Source organism: Neltuma alba, unplaced genomic scaffold, assembly GCF_004799145.2.
Source record: "Neltuma alba isolate B1F8T4 unplaced genomic scaffold, ASM479914v2 tig00007270_pilon, whole genome shotgun sequence".
NCBI classification, from domain to species: Eukaryota; Viridiplantae; Streptophyta; class Magnoliopsida; order Fabales; family Fabaceae; genus Neltuma; species Neltuma alba.
Genome location: NW_021634730.1, coordinates 11,809 through 31,867, shown reverse-complemented (window position 1 = coordinate 31,867; position 20,059 = coordinate 11,809). Strand labels below are relative to the sequence as shown.

The 20,059-nt window shown below is 35.0% G+C and overlaps 4 protein-coding genes across 6 annotated transcripts; 3 read left to right on the top strand and 1 right to left on the bottom strand.

Moving 5' to 3' along the window:
- Positions 1-376: 376 nt before the first annotated feature.
- Positions 377-19,095, bottom strand: LOC114752186 (amino acid transporter AVT6A-like). 3 transcript variants are annotated; one of them, XM_028940913.1, is made up of 6 exons: positions 19,068-19,095; positions 3,213-3,507; positions 2,797-2,949; positions 2,074-2,277; positions 1,491-1,956; positions 377-903 (listed from the first exon to the last, which is right to left on the bottom strand). In XM_028940913.1, the coding sequence occupies exons 2-6, from the start codon at positions 3,451-3,453 to the stop codon at positions 765-767; spliced, it is 1,203 nt and encodes a 400-aa protein (XP_028796746.1). In that variant the 5' UTR covers positions 3,454-3,507; positions 19,068-19,095; the 3' UTR covers positions 377-764. The 3 variants fall into 3 exon arrangements, with proteins under 3 accessions (XP_028796746.1, XP_028796744.1, XP_028796745.1); XM_028940912.1 differs by lacking the exon at positions 19,068-19,095 and adding an exon at positions 3,775-4,121 and having other exon boundaries at positions 765-903; positions 3,213-3,695; XM_028940911.1 differs by lacking the exon at positions 19,068-19,095 and having other exon boundaries at positions 3,213-3,642.
- LOC114752188 (WPP domain-interacting tail-anchored protein 1-like) lies at positions 11,681-12,291 on the top strand (the record flags this gene model as incomplete). The annotated part of the gene is made up of 1 exon (XM_028940915.1): positions 11,681-12,291. A coding segment is annotated over exon 1 (318 nt), but the record flags the coding sequence as incomplete, so codon positions are not given.
- Positions 12,296-16,333, top strand: LOC114752185 (WPP domain-interacting tail-anchored protein 1-like). The gene is given in 5 exon segments (XM_028940910.1): positions 12,296-12,540; positions 12,896-13,872; positions 13,874-13,975; positions 14,814-14,972; positions 15,775-16,333. Coding segments are annotated over 5 exon segments (1,563 nt in total). The 5' UTR covers positions 12,296-12,416; the 3' UTR covers positions 15,976-16,333.
- On the top strand, positions 18,335-19,743 carry LOC114752187 (E3 ubiquitin-protein ligase Praja-2-like). Its single transcript, XM_028940914.1, has one exon. It carries the CDS (start codon positions 18,520-18,522, stop codon positions 19,741-19,743), a length of 1,224 nt encoding a protein of 407 aa, XP_028796747.1. The 5' UTR covers positions 18,335-18,519.
- The last annotated feature ends 316 nt before the right edge of the window (positions 19,744-20,059 follow it).

Genomic DNA, 20,059 nt, shown 5'->3' with positions numbered 1-20,059 from the left:
AATCATTTGTTGTAATTATGTTGAGATAATAAAAATAAGAGCGGGATAAGATTAAACATCTGGAAGGGGAAAATGCCTTTGTGATCATTGAGGATGTTAGACATATTCTATAGCTTGGAATTGGAGTACAATTTTAGATGATACATACAAGTGAATCAAATAAGCAATGAATGTACCAGCCGATATGTCAAAACCGCTCACAAACTGACGTGTAAACTGTCTTTTATTGACGTTTTCTTATGCTGCACAGGGTTAGTGGATTTGAATTAGAAAACCAAGAATTGTATCCTTTTTTTTTCTTCTTTTATATGCATGGTCTTCCTTACCTTCACTAATTAAAAAAAAAAAACAGAAAAGCTTACGATTGAAAGAAGTGCCGCTAAGCTACGGCAATCACACGCTTTGACTATTCCATTATTTGATTGGCATTCATTCAATCAACCAACAATAGGACATACAAATGCCAATAAAGCCTTATATTACATTTATGAGGGAGAGAATAAACATGGAAAAAGATCAATATTCTACAAGAAAATCAGACATAAACCAGCAAAAGAAGACACTACAGAGGAAGCTACACGCATGCAAGCCTCCCCATAATTGTGAAGCAGATTTGTACACAGGCCAGCTTCTTCGTTTATTCTTTCATCAACCCCGTCAGACCTCCCAGAAAGCCCACCTCAGGCGATTGTTTTCATTCATCCGAAAGCAAGCTCCTTGCATTTACCCATACAGAGGGCTTCAGTAGGAGCAAACATAAGAGATCATTCACGGGATGTGTGATTCTTCTTTATCAAGGCATAGGCATCACTGTATATTGCCACGACGTTTGAGAAGACTGCCAAAACAATCATAAGGACAGAAAGGATTTTGTCTGTTTTTGTTGCAATATTGTACTGGTCCCTGCATTTGCAGAACAGAAGACTGGTCACGATTCACTCGTTTAGCAGCAAATTAGCAACTGAAGCACAAAATGCCCGGATGGTCATAGTTTTTGGCCCCTGTGGAATACATGATTTCACATTTTCTACAATCTTACAGGCTAATGAACAAAATTCTACGATCTTAAGTAAACTGATCCAGAATCTGATGGATAATTTTACTTAATAACTTGGAGGCATCTAGGATGATTGTTTAGCATCAAGGTATTAACATGTTCCAGATCCAACAAGGGACAAGATGACATCATTTTGGGTGTTATGGTACTTTCACATTTCTTAAGGAACCACACAACCCCCCCCCCCAAAGAAAAAAAGGTTAACTTTCATAAAATATCCATTATATCCTTTGACTTTATAAACAACTTCAAAAGCATGATATTTTCACAGCCAAAAAAAGGCATGATTTTTTACACATCAGTATCCCATACCGTATAGGATATAGCATCTAACGAAGAAGTAACAATACTAGAGGATAAAAGATAAACACCAATATAACAAATAGGTCCTTTCAAACCGCACAAAAAGTACTAGCGGAGCGCAGCAACTCACCTTAAAGTAATGGCGGCAGGAAATATGAATCCAAGACAAACTGCAGCTGTTGCACCAGTGAACTGAAAAGCATCCCAGATGCTGGGTATGAAATTTGCTCCTAGGAAGATAGATACAATAAGGGCTATAGTGATTGACGCAAATCTAAAGTTATCTTGAACCAAAGGCCTTGATGACGGAAACAGGAGACCATCTATGTTGAGCCGCAGTGGATAAAACACAACTGGAAATACAAGCATGAGATGTGCAGCATAGCTAAAACGAACAGCATCATTCAGCACAGAACCAAAAGGAATTCCAAGATTAGTATCAAAGTTGGCAAGCACATCATCGAGAGTTCCATCACCAAATAATAAAAACCCAAAGAAGCTTGTCATGAGATACACTGCAGTGCATAGACCGAGGGCAGACCGTACAACTCCTTGCATCTGTGAAGAGTCTTCAAGTTCATTGTCTATGCTGTGAACTGCAAATGAAGTGTCATAACAAGGTAAATGGCAAGAAAATGATCATTATTCATAATAACCAAAGAACAAGGGAAATGGAATCCAATTTTAAACCAAGACGTGAAAAAGCTGCCTACCATTGTAATGGCAGATATAGGCAGTGACAAGCACGGGAACTACAGTGAACAGGTTGAGAAATGACGACATATTGGTAATGACTGGGAAGAGTTTGGGCATTTCAATTCCTCCAATTATAATTTTGACAATCGAAATTCCCACAGCAATGACAAGAAAGACAACGGCCAGTCCAACTGACAGGGCTGATGTGAATCTCAAAGAATCTGCAAACAGACAACAGGCATTTTAGACCTCCATTCATTCATAATCTAAGATAGGTCTTGAGAAATCACCATGAGGTTTCCACAGTCAAGACCCAAAAAAAAAAAAAAAAGTAACAGACATACAGCAAAAAAATTCATCAAGGCTCGAAGCATACTAAATCCTAGAACAATAGTTTGTAGAATATAAGCAACGGAACAACTTAATTTTCCCCAATTTTCTCTCTTCTCTTAAAACATAAGTTGATCATTAACACCTCCAACATATAATTAATTGATTGGTGAGTAGTGACTTTGTAACAATCCTTGCACTAATCACTTGTGCAGCTGTTGGCGGTCTATAGATCTCTTGAATCCCAGTCCAAGAATCCAAACACATACCTAACTGACAGTTGGCTTATTTAGAATCCGTCATGCTTGATACCCTTTGTTTATGCGCATGAGATTTCATGGACATCTAATTTAACAAATAAAAGAAATAATCATGCGTTTGTTTCTTCCTATTAAAGAAACGCAAGCTACCAATTCTTTTGAAGCTGGCTAAAGGTGCAAATACAGCAAGCGTTGTAGACAGAAGAACCAATGTACGCCCAGTCCACCAGTGTTCACCAAACCATCCTTCAAGGATACCGGCATGGTGATCTCCACTTGCTGATGTCCCAGAAAGCACGTCACCTTCATTAAAATTAATGCACATCGTTGTTAGATAAATTAATATACGGTACAGGCTAACACAGGAACAAAAGATCCAAACAGTAACACAACAAAAGATGTAGCGTCAAATGAGTGTTTCATCGTGTTGAAATCAAGTACAAGACATAGTTGGGATTCGGTTTTGAAGCAACGGTTTTTAGAACTCTGTGTAAATTCTACAGGCATGATAAAAATGGACAGCCATATATCCATGTAAATATGAGTAAAAGGTCAATTGCTCTTACCTATTATAATCATGTACACAATCAGCATACCGATGTTGTTGACTACAATACAGATCTGCACCAGAGCTCTTCCATACTTTCCAAAGGCATCTCCCATTAGTCCTCCATAAGATACCACCTTCCCTGCCCTGGTAAACCTGAGCAAAAGCTCAATCGACTTCTCAGTCAAGAAAGCCATGAAGATTATCGCAGCAATCCCAGCCACCATCCCCAGTTGTCTCAAGGTTGCCGGCAAAGCCATGATCCCCGCACCAACAATTGTGGTTGATAAGTTGAAAACAGCCCCAGAAAATGAGGCCCCATCAAAATCATCAAACCCAGCATTTTCCTCTTTACTTTTGGGTAATAAGGGTGCTTTCTCATCAACAATTGCTTTGCTCTTTCGTGATTTCTTCTTCTCTGTTTTAGGTGCATCCCCTCTGATAGTCATTTTCAGCAGAACAGGAGCTCAAGTTTTGGAAACTTTAGAACAGCTCAACAACTCTGTGGTACAAAAATGGTCAGTTTTGAATTTTCTTCAAGCAATTAATTCAGTTCGATTTGCGAGCCCAGTGATCCAAACCTGTTAAACTCAAAGTATTGAGGAGATTCAAGCTTGACCGCTATGTACAGCCTTGAGATAGATGAATCTCAGGTGGTCAAATCTTGAACAACAGCCCGAAAACCAATGAAGCGGCAAGAGAAAGGTGGAAGACAGAATCCAGAAAACGAAACAAGACAAGGTTGAAACCTTAAAACCAATTATGCAACTAGCGAAGTGGGATGAAAAGCCGGATCTTTCTTACAAAAACAAGAATAAAATCCAGCGAATTCACATAAACTGTAAGTGGTATCCCAGAAAGAAAGAAAAGCAAAATCTATGCTTCGGACTCGAAAGTTGAAAATCCGAGACGCGAACGATGTACCGAACAATGAGATGACAAGAAAAAGCTGGCGGCCGAGAAGAAAAGTGAATCCAAGCCTTACAAGTTGGGAGCCAATAAGCTTAATTTATAGACAAATCAGAAAGACACAAGCACACGCAAAATTGAAAAATACAAAAATGTACGTTGCTGCAGCGTATCAAACAACTATTAAAGATACGAATTGACTGGATCAAATTTATGAATGAGAGCCAATAATAAGGATGATGACAAAGACTAATTTTCAAAAGTTAATTTGGGGGCAAATGATAAACTTTGGAAATTTACAGGAGAGTCTGAGTTGGAATTTACGGTTAGGAGTAGCTTTTAACCCTACAGCGAAGGAAGCAGGTGAGAAGTGGACGCCGAAGCCTGGAACAGCATGGCAGTAAGGCATGGGCCCCCATGGCCACAAGTTGCCGAAGCCGTAATGCGCAAAAACAAACAAGATAGCACAAGATATTTTCGAGTATCCCGATGCCTAAGCTGTCCCAGATCGGAATCAAGCGCACCGCTGCAAATGGCTTTGGCTTCGACGCGGTGTGTGTTTAAGAAAACAATTTTTTGGGTTAATAAATTAGTCATAGAATTAAGTGGAAAAGTGAAAAAATTAGATTTACAAGTTAATTTTATATATTTATAAGTTGGATTTAATAACTTATGCTTACAAGTTAAACTTTATATTTACAAAGGAGCTATGTTATTTATATGTCAAATTTAAAATTTGTTAAGAAATGAATCTTTCTAATATTTTGGTAGTTAGTTTTCTTAGCTAAAATTAGAAAATATTTACAAGGGAGCCATGTTATTTATAAGTCAAATTTAAAATTTGTTAAGAAATGAATCTTTTTAATATTTTGGTAGTTAGTTTTCTTGGCTAAAATTAGAAATTCTCCCAATGTCTTGTCTCCGTTCATATCTCTATCTCTATCTGGTTTCTTATTGCCAAAAAATGCTCGGAGTGAATGGAGATGTGTCCCATTAATTATAGATGAGATTAAAGTGGCTCATTAGACAATGTTAAGACGAGTGAAATGGTAAAGATGGATCAAATTTTATGATGTGGAAATTAAAGGTTTATTTTATTAAAAAAATACAAACAGCGAGCGTTTCCTGCGATATGCTGTATGCTGGCGTATGTGTGGTCCTGTTGACGTTGTAACTATTATTATTTCTAATCATAAATATAAGAGTTAGTTGATTAATTTGATTAGATTAAAAAAAACAAGTTAAGTTAGTTATTTGTAATAAATAGTTGTTGTCTTTTTTAAAATATCTTTGCTAATCAAGTTTATTAGTTAGAATTACCATTATTAAAAAAATTATGTTGACAAAAATAAATAAATATAAGTTGGATTGGGATTTTATATGTACAACCAAAATAAAACCAAACAAGATCTCATATTAAAAATCAGATATAGTATAAGCAGAGAACGTTAATGATGTTTCATTTTGTAAATTGTACTGTACTATTTAAGAAAAAAGTCTTTTGCCATTGTGGGTTTACGTGTAAAAACGAAATAGGTAAGCTCTGCTTATTTAATTAATTACTTAGATTATTTTTTTGACCAGAAATTAATTAGCTAGATAAGCGAAAACAAAATTGAAAAGTGATTATAAATTCGTGAGTACTGTATGACCAGGCTCAATTGGTTGGGGCCATCCATGAGTATTGTGTGACCAGGCTCAACTGGGGCTATTTTAATCAAGTTGCAATTAACAAATATTGATTGTCAGATCGTGATCTAATGAATAATGATATTAAAAAGTAATTATTTATTTTTTAAAAAATAAGAGAAAAATAGATGCACACACACCCCCTCAACATCATTAGATCACAATATAATGATTAATTAGCTCTTGTCTGGTGGGAAAAAAATGGAGTCTCCTAATGAGAAAATACAGAAGTTCAAATGTACAGTTTTGCAAATCGACTAAAATTTATTAGTGTGATTTTACTAATCTTTAATTAATTATATGAACATACCGACGAGTCACCACCATAAGGGTTAATTTCGTTATGGAACTAAACTAACTTCGCGAATACCAAATCACTAAAACCAACTTAGCGGGTACCAAATCACTAACAACAGTAGTGACAAAAAAAATCTAAGTACAATAACATTATTATATATCGCAACAATTTTCTTTTGCAAATGGACCCACTAATCAGTCTCCCTAAATATTATACATTTCAGAATTTTAAAAAGTGTGTGGGTGAAATCAAATTCATAATTTTAAAAGTGTTTTTGCCTCATACGAAATAATATATAGAGAAATTTACCTCAGTTTATTAAAAAAATTGTAAAATCACTTTTCCACTTGTCCAAATACCCTCCTTTGTCGAGGTAGCTGAATTCCACAACCTCATTTAGTATTGTAATTTTAAAATTCAAAGTAATCATAAAGATTCTTTTGTAATTTTTGGAGAAAAAAATATTTATAATAATAATAATAATAAAACCTTGTTGAAGGAAGATGTCAAGGAGTTATCAAAACAGAGAACGACTGGAAATTTGAAAAATTATTAGTCGTGCAAGACAAATTATGAAAACACTATTATTATATTTTATATGTTGCTTTTGATAAAAGCGTCAAGGCCACCATTGGTCTTTAATCTGACTTTTCGGAGCCATTTGGGCCCATTGGCCCATGGATGTCAGCCCCGGGCCCATTCTTAAAAAGTGAATGTGACCCTTCAATTTGAGTGTCATCACCGACCAAAATTAAATCTAATATAAAAAAGTTAATCCTTCATAAATTGTTATTTAAAAATTTCTGTTATGAAAATTGTACATATTTAGCAAAAAAAAAAAAAAGTGCATGTATTTAGTGATCAACATTATCTTGAATATAGTTGTCTTACCTCCGATAGAAGGATATACCGCTAACAAAAAACAGAAGGATACATATTTTGAATAATAAAACTTCTTTCACTCAAAAAAAAAAAAAAAAAAAACAGAAGGATACACATGCCCAGTCAAAAAAAAAAATTGGCACCACCTCCTTCCCTACCAAAATTAATTATTAATGTCAAAGAAGGCAAAATTTTAATTAGTAATAAACAATATTTCATCTAATCAATGACTAATCAAATCGAGACAAAGCAGAGTGCAAGACGGAACTGCTTTTGTATTTAAAATTATTATTGCTGCGAACATATAATTTCTTTAATTAATAGGACACCTCATGTCATATTTTATTCGGTGCATCCACAGCCACGAATTTATGATAAAATAATGAGGAGGATCACAAGCCTTCTTAACATTTTGATCGTTGTTAATTTCACTGGTTAACCTAAATAACGAGTTTTATTGGATGGTCCCTTGATGAAGATTTGACCGCATTACCAAATGCTGAGTGAGATGACACTAATTAACTTTTAAATCACAGTGATATTGAAGTTTGGTTGCTCTGATTATGTTAATGCGCTTGCGATTAGATATTTTATTCGACTCGAGTAATAAATATGATGATGTAATAAGTGGCCACTCACTTTCCTTGAAAAGGGTCACGCATACCTGCCTATTAAATTATTAATTTCTACAATTATACGATATTTATGTTATGAAAAGTATTTTTTACATGGTGCTTATATATAACCTAATAATCAGTGTAAACTATGATCTTCTAGTCTATAACCCCCCCTTTTTTTCTTGCCTGAATTTATGATTAAGCCATATGAATATATCGAATTACTTCTTTTTGGGTGAAACAGTAAATTAGTGTCCATTTGAATTAGTTTGAGAAGGTGATTTCACAATAAATGAAATAAATATATGAGATGATATTTGTTTCATAAAGCGTAAAAGTACTTCAAGCAGTCGCCTAACCTGTTAAAACAAGAAAGAAAAAAAGCATCTAGTTTAAGGCGTTATATGAAAATATTAAGCTGAAATGTTTTTTCTTTTTGATAAAATGATCAATAATACTCTTCCGGTCCTTAATATAGGACCTAATTGTTGAGTTGATTTTGGACCTAAATATAAAACTTACATCTCAGATGTATTAATTTTTTTTAAATTATCTCTATAGATACTCTCTTAACCATAATTAAGTAGAAGAGAGAGAGAGAAGATATTAAGGATGATGATTATGGTGTTTTAAGAAAAATATGTCATATTTTTTTATAATTAACTAACTTACCTAACTTTCTTAATCTAATCATATTAGTTAAATAAATCTTATGTTAAAGACCTAATGAATATAAAATTAAAATGAGTTATACAACTAGAGGAGTTGTAAGAATCCGAGGTTTACAAAGAAGCAATAACGGCAGAAGCCCAATAAAATTATACAAATTTATCAAGTGCTCTCTTTAATAACATGAAAAACCAAGAATCAACTTAAATTAGCATAAATAATCGGGACTCCATCACTCTGTATTATGAATTTAAATCTCAATCTGTACTTGTGTCATAACTTAGCTAGAAATAGTTTATTATTTATCCCTCGGCACACAGAGAAATAGTATGCACAACAAGGAAATTTGTAATCTGAACAATTTCTTCTTCTTTTTTTTTGGGCCACCATTATTGAACAATTTCCTTTGAGCCCCAAAAATGGAACAAGTTTTAAAGCTAGGCAAATTTTAGAGTATGCTCTAAATTTTAGTGGTACATATGTAGTGTCTAAATTCAGCCACCCAATGCCGGAATGATATCGATGCAAGACCCTTTATTTAGACATATAGAAGATGATGATTGGTCAAATGGAATCAATGAACATAATTTAAACAAGAGGGGGGATTTAGGAGAAGACGAGATCAGCGAATCAATGGACATGGAACACGTTTTAAGACATAACCAATTTAAAATTGAAGTCATTGGTTTCAAGTAAATATCACAGGCTTACGTTAACCTCGGAGGGACTGAAGAGACATGAAATCGTGGATTAAAAAAATAACAATAATATCATGGGTGAGAATGTCCTGCGTTTCACAATCAAGCTCGTCAGCATTCATGTGTCTGCCACAAAACAAGTCATTTCAGCACACAGCATAAAGGAATGCAAGTAAGTTGTTTTCACCAAAAAAAAGAGAGAGAGAGAGAGTGAGAGAGAGAGAGAGAGAGAGAGAGAGAGAGAGAGGAATGAGGAATGCAAGCTGTTAAACTCTGATAGGTGGCTCCCCATATATCATTGGATGAAGTTTAATCAAGAGCAAGTGGCCTCTCTTGTGGCTTTATGGTGGACATGTTCATGATGAATATTGTTCGTTCCCTAAAGCGTCGTAATTCGGGACTTTGGGGGACCTAGAGCTACATCCCCTCTTTTATTCTTCCTTCTCATCATCATCAACATATATAGCAATAAGTTTTAGGAGCAGCAATGATTCTTGGTGTGTCCACCTCTGGTTCATTGGGTTATCAACTTTTCAAACTTGTTTTTGGTACCACACTCTTCAAAACTCTCTGAGTAGGTATGGTTAGGTTAAAACCTGTACTTTTTCAAGTTGAGAACATACCAAGTGTGGTCAAATTTTACCCAAACATGCTTGATTTTATAGTGGGGGCCAAGTCACAAGCTTTTACTATACCTGATACTTAATATAAGAACTAAATAATTAATTTGAAAATATTAAAAAATTAATTAAATTAGTTATTTATGATAAATATGTGTTGTTTTCTTTAAGATAATCTTATTAATCATACATATTAGTTATAATTATTATTTGATCAAATATTTAACATGTATAACTGTTATAAGGACTACTATGAGAAAAAATAGATAAATACGAAAGACAAAATGAATGATGATCTTATATTTAAAATTAATTTAAATGTCAAATTAATTTTTATATAAAGATTAGATAGGTTTTTTATGCCCGAGTATTAAAACTATTGGAGTATAGCAATGTTGTAAATTTACTAGGAAAAAAAGAGGGGCTGCGAATTTCTGTTGTGTATTATGTGTGCCTGTGGATCTACATTGATGTTGAGGATAAACAATGCTCTTAGAAAGAATCTAAATTTGACTTGAGAGGATGGGTCTGCGCTTGCTGGTGACGTCTCCTTGTGTCTCTTGCTTCTCCTTCTATAGACGAAAGGCTGGCAATTTTATTTTAACACCTAGCTTGCATTTTCCATGACTTAGAGTATATAACAGCAATTCCCCAACACCCCCCCCCCCAAAAAAAAGAACTTCCTCCACTTTGTCGACAACTGGGAAAAAAAGGCATTTTCTGAGTAACTCATACGTTACTTTTAATCTTAAATATAATATCTGTTATAATGTTACACTATTAATTAGATTTTATATTTAGAATGAAAATAATATATATTACACTATAAATTAGATTTTATATTTAGAAAGGGAGGTAGTATATCATAGTGGCATGAGCAACTTCATTCCCTCTAAAAGCAATAAATATTATATAAAATTTCTTTAATGCTTAATGGGATTTGGGCCTGGAAAAGAGATACAAATTTTGTTCAAATAGAAGTTAGTTAATTCACCAACGGGATTAGGTCTAATAAAATGAGTTAATTTCTTACAATATAATGAACTTAGTTTTAAACTCATACTAGAAGGGGTGTTTATATTTAATATCTGACAGTGTCTTAAATAGGATCATTTTTAATATGAGGATACTTGTGTATACCTTAAAAAGGAAGAAAAAGTCAATGAACCCACACTTAAACAAGTAACAACACTATATGAAAATTGTAGATCGTTTGAGGTTGGGCGAGAAACAATCACAATGAATTGTATGCAACCACCTATGTTCATGTTATAATACACTACCTTAAGTCCTAATTATAAGACCTTATTTGTAGACTATAAATAAGATTTTATAATTAGGACCGGAGATAGTACATATATGACAAGAATAATAATTTCATCTAATGTTCTAAAATATAAAATATCTACTTTAACGTAATTCAAGTGACTCAATCTAATAAACATAATCTTAACACAAATTGGCTTAGTTATATAATTTACTCATAATATATACTAAAACAAAAGTTATTTTGGTTTAAAAAAACAAACGTTATTTGTTTGTGCTCGACTTATTTATATTTCTTTTTAATTTTGAATACCAGTCCAGTACTATGCAGGCTGAGCCCAGTGAATCGCGGGGAATCCTACCCCTCCACAGTCAACACGTTCATTTTGTGTTTCTCATTAACATGCGCATCCATCCATACATACGTGAATTTTCATAAATTATACTTTTTAAATTATAAATAGTGTAATTTATTTTAGAAACTCAGCATTTCTACATGTCTTGTTTGTTACTGGAAAAATTGCAAATTTTACTATTTTCTCCCTCTAATTTATTTTAGCTTGGCCTCCTCTTTTGTTTGCTTTTTACCTGAAAACAACTATTCTTATCTTTTCTTTCAAGCTTGGGCCCATTGCTGTGGAGTTCAGTCGGGCCATTCACCCGTGCATTTTTTGTTGGTACCAAAAAGAAAATGACTTTTGTTTTTTTTCCTTCAGGAACTTGAGGGGAGAAATTAGAAACGTTGCGTTTCGGTTAGGCGTCCGCCGAGCGCGTGGTTGGGGTTGGGGCCGAGAGTGGTTTCTTCCTGTTAGGGCATGTCCGGTCCGTTAAAAAAGAATAAAAACTACTCCAAGGGAATCTCCAAACTGAGATCGAATTCATGAGTGGTGTCATCTTCCAATATTCTCTTCCTTGATGATTTCTATCGGACTGAACCGGTATGGTTTCGTGCGATTATCTCTGGCGGAATTTGGGCATACTGGTTTCGCCTATCTTCGATGGCATTAGACCTCTACGTGACATATATTGACTCTGTTTCAGTCCTCTTCTTTCCCAGTAGCTTCATTTGTGTGTATGAGCTTATAATTTTCATATCGAACCTGTCGGGTTTCGGGCTCACTGGATTGATACAATGGATACTGCAAATGTTGAAAATGGGGCCGGTGCAACATCTGTTGGTGATGTTAGTACTGATTTTGATACCGAAACGGATAAAGTTGTGTTCCCTGAAGGCGAATCACCCAGTGGGGAGGATGTTGGAGATATTGGCATTGATAGCACAACTCTAACAAGGCTGGAGTTGAGTTTAGCAGGTTTCTCTGAGAAAATTACCAACTTGAGCATCTTTATGATGCGTCTAGCTACTATGGATAGTGAATTTGAGGCCTTCGTGCTGGAGAAAGATCACATGGAACTTGATTCTGTTGAGAAGGGTCTTGAGTTTGATCTTTATCGGGGATATTGGATTCGGAGGTTGGAGAATTGGATGAGTTTTTGCACACACTGCGTGCTGAGATTGCTGATGCTCGAGAGAGAACGTCTTCGTGCAACCACTTGGGCGAAACTTGTCTGGTAATGAAAGATAAAATGTGTGATTTTGAGCTGTACTTGAAGCAGTCTGAGGAGCAGTTTTCTGTAATCAAGATGCAATCGGCGAATTTTCAGAGGAATTTGTCCTCTTTTAAGAGGGAAAAAACTGGTAATCATAGGATCCCATTTATTTATTTGTTTGTTTAGAAAATTGTCGTTTTTACGTAGTTGTACAAGTAGAATATTCTTTTATATGTTCCTTAACATCTAAGGGTCCACTTCAGTTTCCTCAGAAATTGTCGTGCAAGGCAGTAAAATTTTCTCACTATTATTAATGCATTATTCTTTCATTAAAAAAAATAAGGAAAAGAATGGAGGGAAAAATTGAAGGCATATTCATTTTATTGTTCACGTGAAGATTTTGCACAAAAGAGATGATACGCTAGTTGGTCATTGAACTGCTTGGCTCAAGATAGCTGCAGGTGAGAAATGATGTTTTCCCCCTTTACTTGCAATGACAACAGGGAAAAATGACGTGGGCGAAATCATCAGAGAGGATAACGAACCTTTTAATGTGAAGCCGGAGATAAATATGCACACAGCTGAGCAGCAAAGAAATATCCTAAGGATGCTAGAGAAATCCTTGGCAAGGGAAATAGATCTTGAGAAAAATTTGAATGACTCCCTGCAAATTCAAGAAGAGCTAAGACTAAGGATATCATCTTTAGAACAGGAGCTAGTTTATGCGGAGGAAGAAGCAACTGATGCGTGGGAAAGGTGGTTTGAGGCAGATGGTGCAAATCAGATCCTGATGGGGATTTCAAGAGACTTACTTGGTAGAATCCAGATTTCTCAGTTCAATCTGAATGGTTTAGCTCAGCGTGAATCCGATCTCAGAGCTAAACTTGATCTTGCTAATTCAGAGGACTCCACTGTAAGTGAAAAGGTGAATTCACTCGAGAAGCAGCTAAAAGAATCTGAACTTCAACTACTGAACACAGAGGCTTCTGCTGATGAATATCAGAAGCTATATAATGTTTTGTGTTCTGATGTACGAGATATGGAAAATCTTATTGTAGAACTGAAAGAAAATGCATCCAAGGCAGAAAGTAGGGCTAATAGTGCAGAAGCTGAGTATAAATTATTGGCAGACAATAATACTAAACTCAATGAAGAGCTGGCCTTAAAAGAGGGTGGCGCTGCCACTAAGAAGGTGGAATTGCTGGAGAGGCGGCTTAAAGAATCTGATCTGCAGTTGCAGCACGCAATAGCATCTGCTGAAGCTAGTCAGGAGAAACAAAATATGTTATATTCTACAATTGAGGATATGAAAAATGTGATTAAGGATCTTAAGTCAAATGTTTATAAATTTGAAAGTCGGGCTGACAGTGCAGAGGAGAAATGTATTGTATTATCTGAATCTAATGCCGAGTTAAATGAGGAGTTAAGTTTTTTGAGGAGTAGATGTGTATGTCTGGAGGAAACTCTGCATCAGGTGGAAAAAAACTAAAATGGCCACAGTGAAAGACATTGGCATGCACATCATGAACTTTAAAACTTTGGTCACTCAGTTGGCTGTAGAGAGAGAGCGTCTTAATAAGCAGGTATATGTTAAGTCTGTTAACTTGTCTTTCAGGTCACAAGTTATAAAACTTTAATGATCTTCCATACTTGGGTGAGTTTATATGAGGATGGGGCTTTGGCCAGCTTTTGGAAAGTCCCTCATTGTGCTGCTTTAACGAAAAAAGTGTACCTTTTTATCATCCACTTTTGATTTGTTAACATTTTGCCAACTTTCAGATGTAGTTTATCTCTATGCACCAGTCAATAGCACAGTTAGGAAGTTAGGATGTCTGCCTGATTTTTGTAATATACCTGCCTACATTATTCTATCTATGCGAATGGTAGTAGTTACTGCTTTCAAAGGCCAGGATGCCAAAATGCATTAGTGCAGTATTTATTTGGTGTTTTTTTAAAGCGATACTTGGATTTGTCTAAATTTATCTGCATATTGTCAAATGTTGAAGTGTAGAGTTCTCTTGCAACTTTTGGTGTCAGTATGTTTACATGTGGTTGCTTCCCTCCCCCCCCCCCCCGGGGGACATTTGATTGTTCATTTCTTATATTTGTTCACTAATCAACAGAGAAATTACTGATATTTTAATAGTCTGAATTGATCTGCATATTATGATAACAGGAGTTTTGGTGACGAAATTATATGGGGGAGGACACATTGTTTCTTCGTTCCATTTTTGAATGACAATTGACTGGGCATCACCATTTTCTATTTCTCTTTTAATTTTGCACCTCTTGTTGGAAGATTTTGGTTGGCTTCTTTAAAAAGGGAAGAGTTTTTGCTATAAAAAGCTTAGCTCTTTAAAAGGCTTTTTTTATTGGCTTTTTGTGCCATTCTTGTTGAAACCTTGTATGTTTCATCCGCAGATATCTTCCTTGGCATTTGAAAACAAAATTTTGGTAGTAAAGCTAGAGAAGATATATAAGGGTCCTCCTCTAGATACTAATGAATCTAACAGAGAAAGTGGTTCGTCTGCTGGAGAAATCAAGGAAGATGTTTGTGAGACTCCTGTCACTTCTCATAAGGTTGGTATTTCGGACTCTGTTGACTTTTTTATATTTTGGTCAGGGGTGGAGGGGTGCGGGTTTACATATACTACTGACTAATGGATAGGAATTATTAATAACCTTAGTTGTTTATGTGGATAATAGTTCGCTATCTATGAACATTCAATCATGCTTGATGACAAAGATGCCGTCCGTTCTTGCTTTCTAGCAATAATTGATCAATGGTGTGATTTGGTCGTTAGTCCCGCTTCACTATTGTTTTGTATCTGAATTACAACAATTCAGTAATTTGGGGCTGCTGTGAATGATTATATCTGCAGGAAGTTTTATATTAGTTATATCTGATGGCGGTTCATGAATATGTGATTTTAAGTTGCTATATGTATTCTCCTTATTTACGGGATGTTCCTGGCTTATATGCAAAATGATCCGTCACTGCCCATTTTTCTATATGAATATATCTTTACCCCGATAAAAAGATAAACTTCTTGGTTTAAGATGCACTGGTGCAACATGTTTATTGGAATAAATACTTGTACATGTGAGGAAAAAGTCTATCTCTGGTTATTGGATGAGCTATTGAGCCGTGCGGTAGTGCATACCAGGTTTTTGTTATAAACTATTTTAATTATTAACTTCTTTCCCCTAATTTTGGGCTATGTCAACTTTATCTTTTCCGGGGTTTAGTATGTTTGCATCATGTTATCTTGGGCTGAACGTAAGAGGATTTTAGTACTTGTGTACTAGGTTCTGGTTAGAATTTTAATCCCGCGAAATGGATCATCCTACTGAACTTACGTCTCTGTTTTTCTTTCTGCAGGAGGACATGAATGGACAGAATTTATCATCTGAGGAGAACGAAATGAAGCCTGCGGAGCGCATGCCTGACATTGGCACTGTGAGGAGGACAGATGCGGGAGTTCTTAGTCTTAAGCACTTGCTCATAGCAATACTTGTCTCACTGGTTTCAGCCGTGGCTTTTTTGCTGTTGAAGGACAAGAATTTTGATTTCAGTCATTAAAAGTACATTGTTATCAGGAATTATAGTTTTTAATTTTTAAATGTAAAGCATGTTTGTGGGGCAAGGAAGCAGGAAGACATGGGACTTCTGGTTCCAAATACCCCCCCCCCCCCCCCGGGAGAGGGGGTTGGTTTTCCCTGCTCTTCGTTTTTTTCCCCATCGAGTGATCAAGATTTTTCTACTTTTTCCGGTTTTTGGATGGTTCTAGTTTGGAATGAACTTGCTGAAAACTGCGATCCTTTAAATGATTGCCGGAAAGCAGAAACAGACACCTTCCTTGCAAGTCATACCGGTTGATCCATGTCATCGGATTTTCCCCCTTAATAATTGACATCCTGAGTTGACTTTTCTGCGTCGGGCGTATTGGAGCTGGAACTGAATTCTATGAATTGTCAAATACTCCTCCTGTCCTTATTATAAGACCCAATTTGATTTTTTATTTGATCCTAATTATAAGACCCGATCTATTTCTCTTTTATATTTATGCATTTTTTTTTCAAGATAATCCTTCTAATAATGATAGTTTTAGCTAATATACTTAATTAGCAAGGATATTTTAGGAATAACAACACTTATTTATTATAAATAACCAACTTAACTTACTTTCTTAATCTCCTCAAATAAGTCAATTGGGTCTTATAATTAGGACCGGAGGAGTATTACTTTTAATTCTTAATATAAGAGCTCGTCTGACTTTTAATTTAGTTTTAAACATAATACAACCTACAATCTTTAATATAAGATCTTGTTTGAATTTTATTTTGATTTTAAATATAAGACTTTAATCTATTTTGTTTTTTATATTTAATTTTTTTAAGATAGTTTTCTAATGATAGTGGTTCAAGCTAATAAACTTAAATAACAAGATATTTTAGAAAAGATAACCTTTATTTATTATAAATAAATAATTTATTTTTTTTAATGTATTCAAATTAGTCAACTAGTTTTTATATTTAAAGTAAGAGGAAGTACTCTGATTCATTTTGTCTTACATATTTATCTATTTTTTTAATGATAGTTCTTGTAATAGTTACATATGTTAAATATTTAATCAAATAACACTTAATGTATGAGAGTATTTTAGGCAAGATAATGCATATTTATTACAAATAACTAACTTAACTAATTTTCTTAATCTATTTAAATTAGTCAACTAGTTCTTATATTAAAAATAGGAGGCAATATGATATTTGATTTTTGGACACCACTCTTGTTACACTACTAGTTAATATTTTTAGTCGGACACTACTAATTAATTTAAGTTATTTAACTTTCCATATAATTATCACTTACTAAATTATACATCCCCTACCCTCTCACCTACTCAAACAAGGAATAGAAGAACAGCTGATCTTGCAAGTTCCATTCCACACAACTTTTTCCTACGAATTCTTAATATTTTAAGAATTGATCTTCGTACGGTGTTTAATAGTCTTCTCAAGAATGGAGGAGAAGATTTTGTTTAATTAAAATCAAATAATGAAAAAATTATAATAAGGTCCCACCTAAGAGAATTAAATACAAAAAAGTTATTTAAAATCGTCAAATTATTTTGAAATCTTAAAGAACCTCATTATAAGAGATTTTATTTGTTAAATTATCAAATTACACTTATGTTTTTTTTTTTAAGTATGCATTTGACAATTGAAAGAGCAGTTGTTAACAATTTCAAGTGTAATGATTAATAACTATCACGGTAGTTATTAACAACACATATCTCAACGTATTACAAAAATATAATGCATGAGTTGTTAATATCTGCCGCGATAACTGTTAATTGTTACACCTTAAGTTATTAATAACTACATTTTCAGTTTTTAATGCATACTTTAAAAAAAAAAAAGGACAATTTGGTAATTAAATAAATAAAATATATTGCAGTGAGGTCTTTTAAAACTTTAGAATAATTTGATGATTTTAAGAGACTTTTGCGTATTTAATTCTCTTATACGAGACTTTATTGTAATTTTCTTTTAAATAATTGTCAGATGGGTGGTAGCATTAACGCTGTGCATGATCTCATTCATTTTTATAATTTTTGCCAACAATTTTTATTTTTATTATTATAATATATAATTGTTTATTTTTGAAGAATTCACAATGCTGTCTTCATTTTGATCTTGTGGACTCGAGTGCAGCCATTGCTTTGGAAAATTTGTCCCTCAGGAAATATTATTTTTTTCGTTTATATGTGACCCCTCTCTCTTGTTTTTCGTACTTTTTTAGGAGAATTATAATCAAATTTTAAAAAATAATTATTAAAAGATTTTAATAATAATTTGATTAGTCCATAATAATGAATTCTAAAATAAATAATCATGACTTCTTCTGAGACCCTGCTTTTTTCCCCTAGCGAGAATCGGAAAAAGAAAATTGATGCTCCGCGAAAGGAAGAAAAATCGTAGGATTTTCCTCGTGGCCCAGTGAAACTTGACAGGTCGAATTCCAAGAACCCATTGCGGTGTGGAGTTCAGAAGGTTCGTTGATTTGTTCGATAGATCCAGCCAAGTTGGGGTTCAGTCTTTTCCGAATATCTGTTCAACCATGGCTAATAACATTCAACTTCCGCCCCTCTTTTCCCTCGAAGATGAATTTGAAGAATCTGGCCCCGATGAACAGGCATCTGATCTCCCATCATCGGCTGCCCGCGATCATTGGTGCACCGACTCCTCCAACCCCTTTGCAACCGTGTCCTTCGACCATTTGAGCAACCATTCGAACTGGTACTCCGATTCGGACTCCGATTCGGTGAGTTGCTTTGTTACAGATCTTTTTGAAAATCGCTCGTCGGAGAACTTTTACCGTCGCTGTAACGATAATTCTGATATTAATCCGTTTTCGGCCGTTCCTTGCGATAGTCACGGTGGAGAAGGGTCAAGTTATGCGGAGAAGGAACTAGGGTCTGGATCTGGAACGGAAAAAAATGATGGGATTTCTGCAGTAGGCGAGACATCGGGCTCTGAAAGGGTTCGTTCGCACGCGGATGGCCTTCGAATTGTCGGGTTTAGTTCTGAGTCGGATTCTAATACCGATGAAGAGCTTGACAGGGCTATAGAATTCAGTTCTGGTGAAAATGATGGCAATAGAATCAATGGCTTTGACGATTTTGATGTTCATTTTTATTGGGACAGCCTTTGCTTGGAGGACCAGAGGACCCTCAATGAACATTTTGAGTGGGAGGATTTAGAGGAAAGAGTCAATGATGGAGAAGACTTGAGTGTGGTGATTGGTGAGGTTGATGATCAATCAGTAGCATCTGGATTTTCCTATGGAGAGGAGTCGGGTGAAGAGGCATTGAGATACCTTGAATGGGAAATTCTGTTAGCGGTCAACAACTTAGAGAGGAATTCAAGCGTTGAAAATGGCGCTACTGCAGGTTCCTTCTTAACGGTTCAGGATGATGGTTATATGAATACAACTGAGTATGATATGTTTTTTGGGCAATTCCTGGAAAATGAGAGTTCCTTAAAGGGAAGTCCTCCTGCCGCAAAAAGTGTCGTGGAGAATCTTCCTCTAGTAGAATTAACAGAGGAGGACTTGGTGGGGGAGAATGTGGCGTGTGCTGTTTGCAAAGATGAAATCATATGGAAGGAAAAAGTGAGAAGGCTTCCCTGCTCACACTTTTACCATGGGGAGTGCATTATGCCATGGCTGAGCATTCGTAATACATGCCCTGTTTGTCGGTATGAACTACCCACTGATGATCCCGATTATGAGCAGAGGAAGAGTCAGAGATCTGCTCATGATCTGTTGGAGTTTGCACTTTAGATGCTAATTTGAATATTTGCTTCAGGTTATAGCTTGGTTCACGTAAATAGCAGTTTGGCCTGTTCCATCTCCAACTGATGATGGGAACACAACTTTTGTAATTAGCTTTCATGTTTTGAATTCACTTCATGTAGCATTACTCATTGTCATGTATGGGCTGGATTCTCATAAAAATAAATAGCATCTTGTGTGGATATTACTAAATAACTATGGCAAGAAGAAATACTTTATTCCCCCGCAAATGGAACTACCCTGATGATATAATGTTCCCATTCATAATCTTATCAGCTACAACTCCTGAATGGATGTGTTTTTG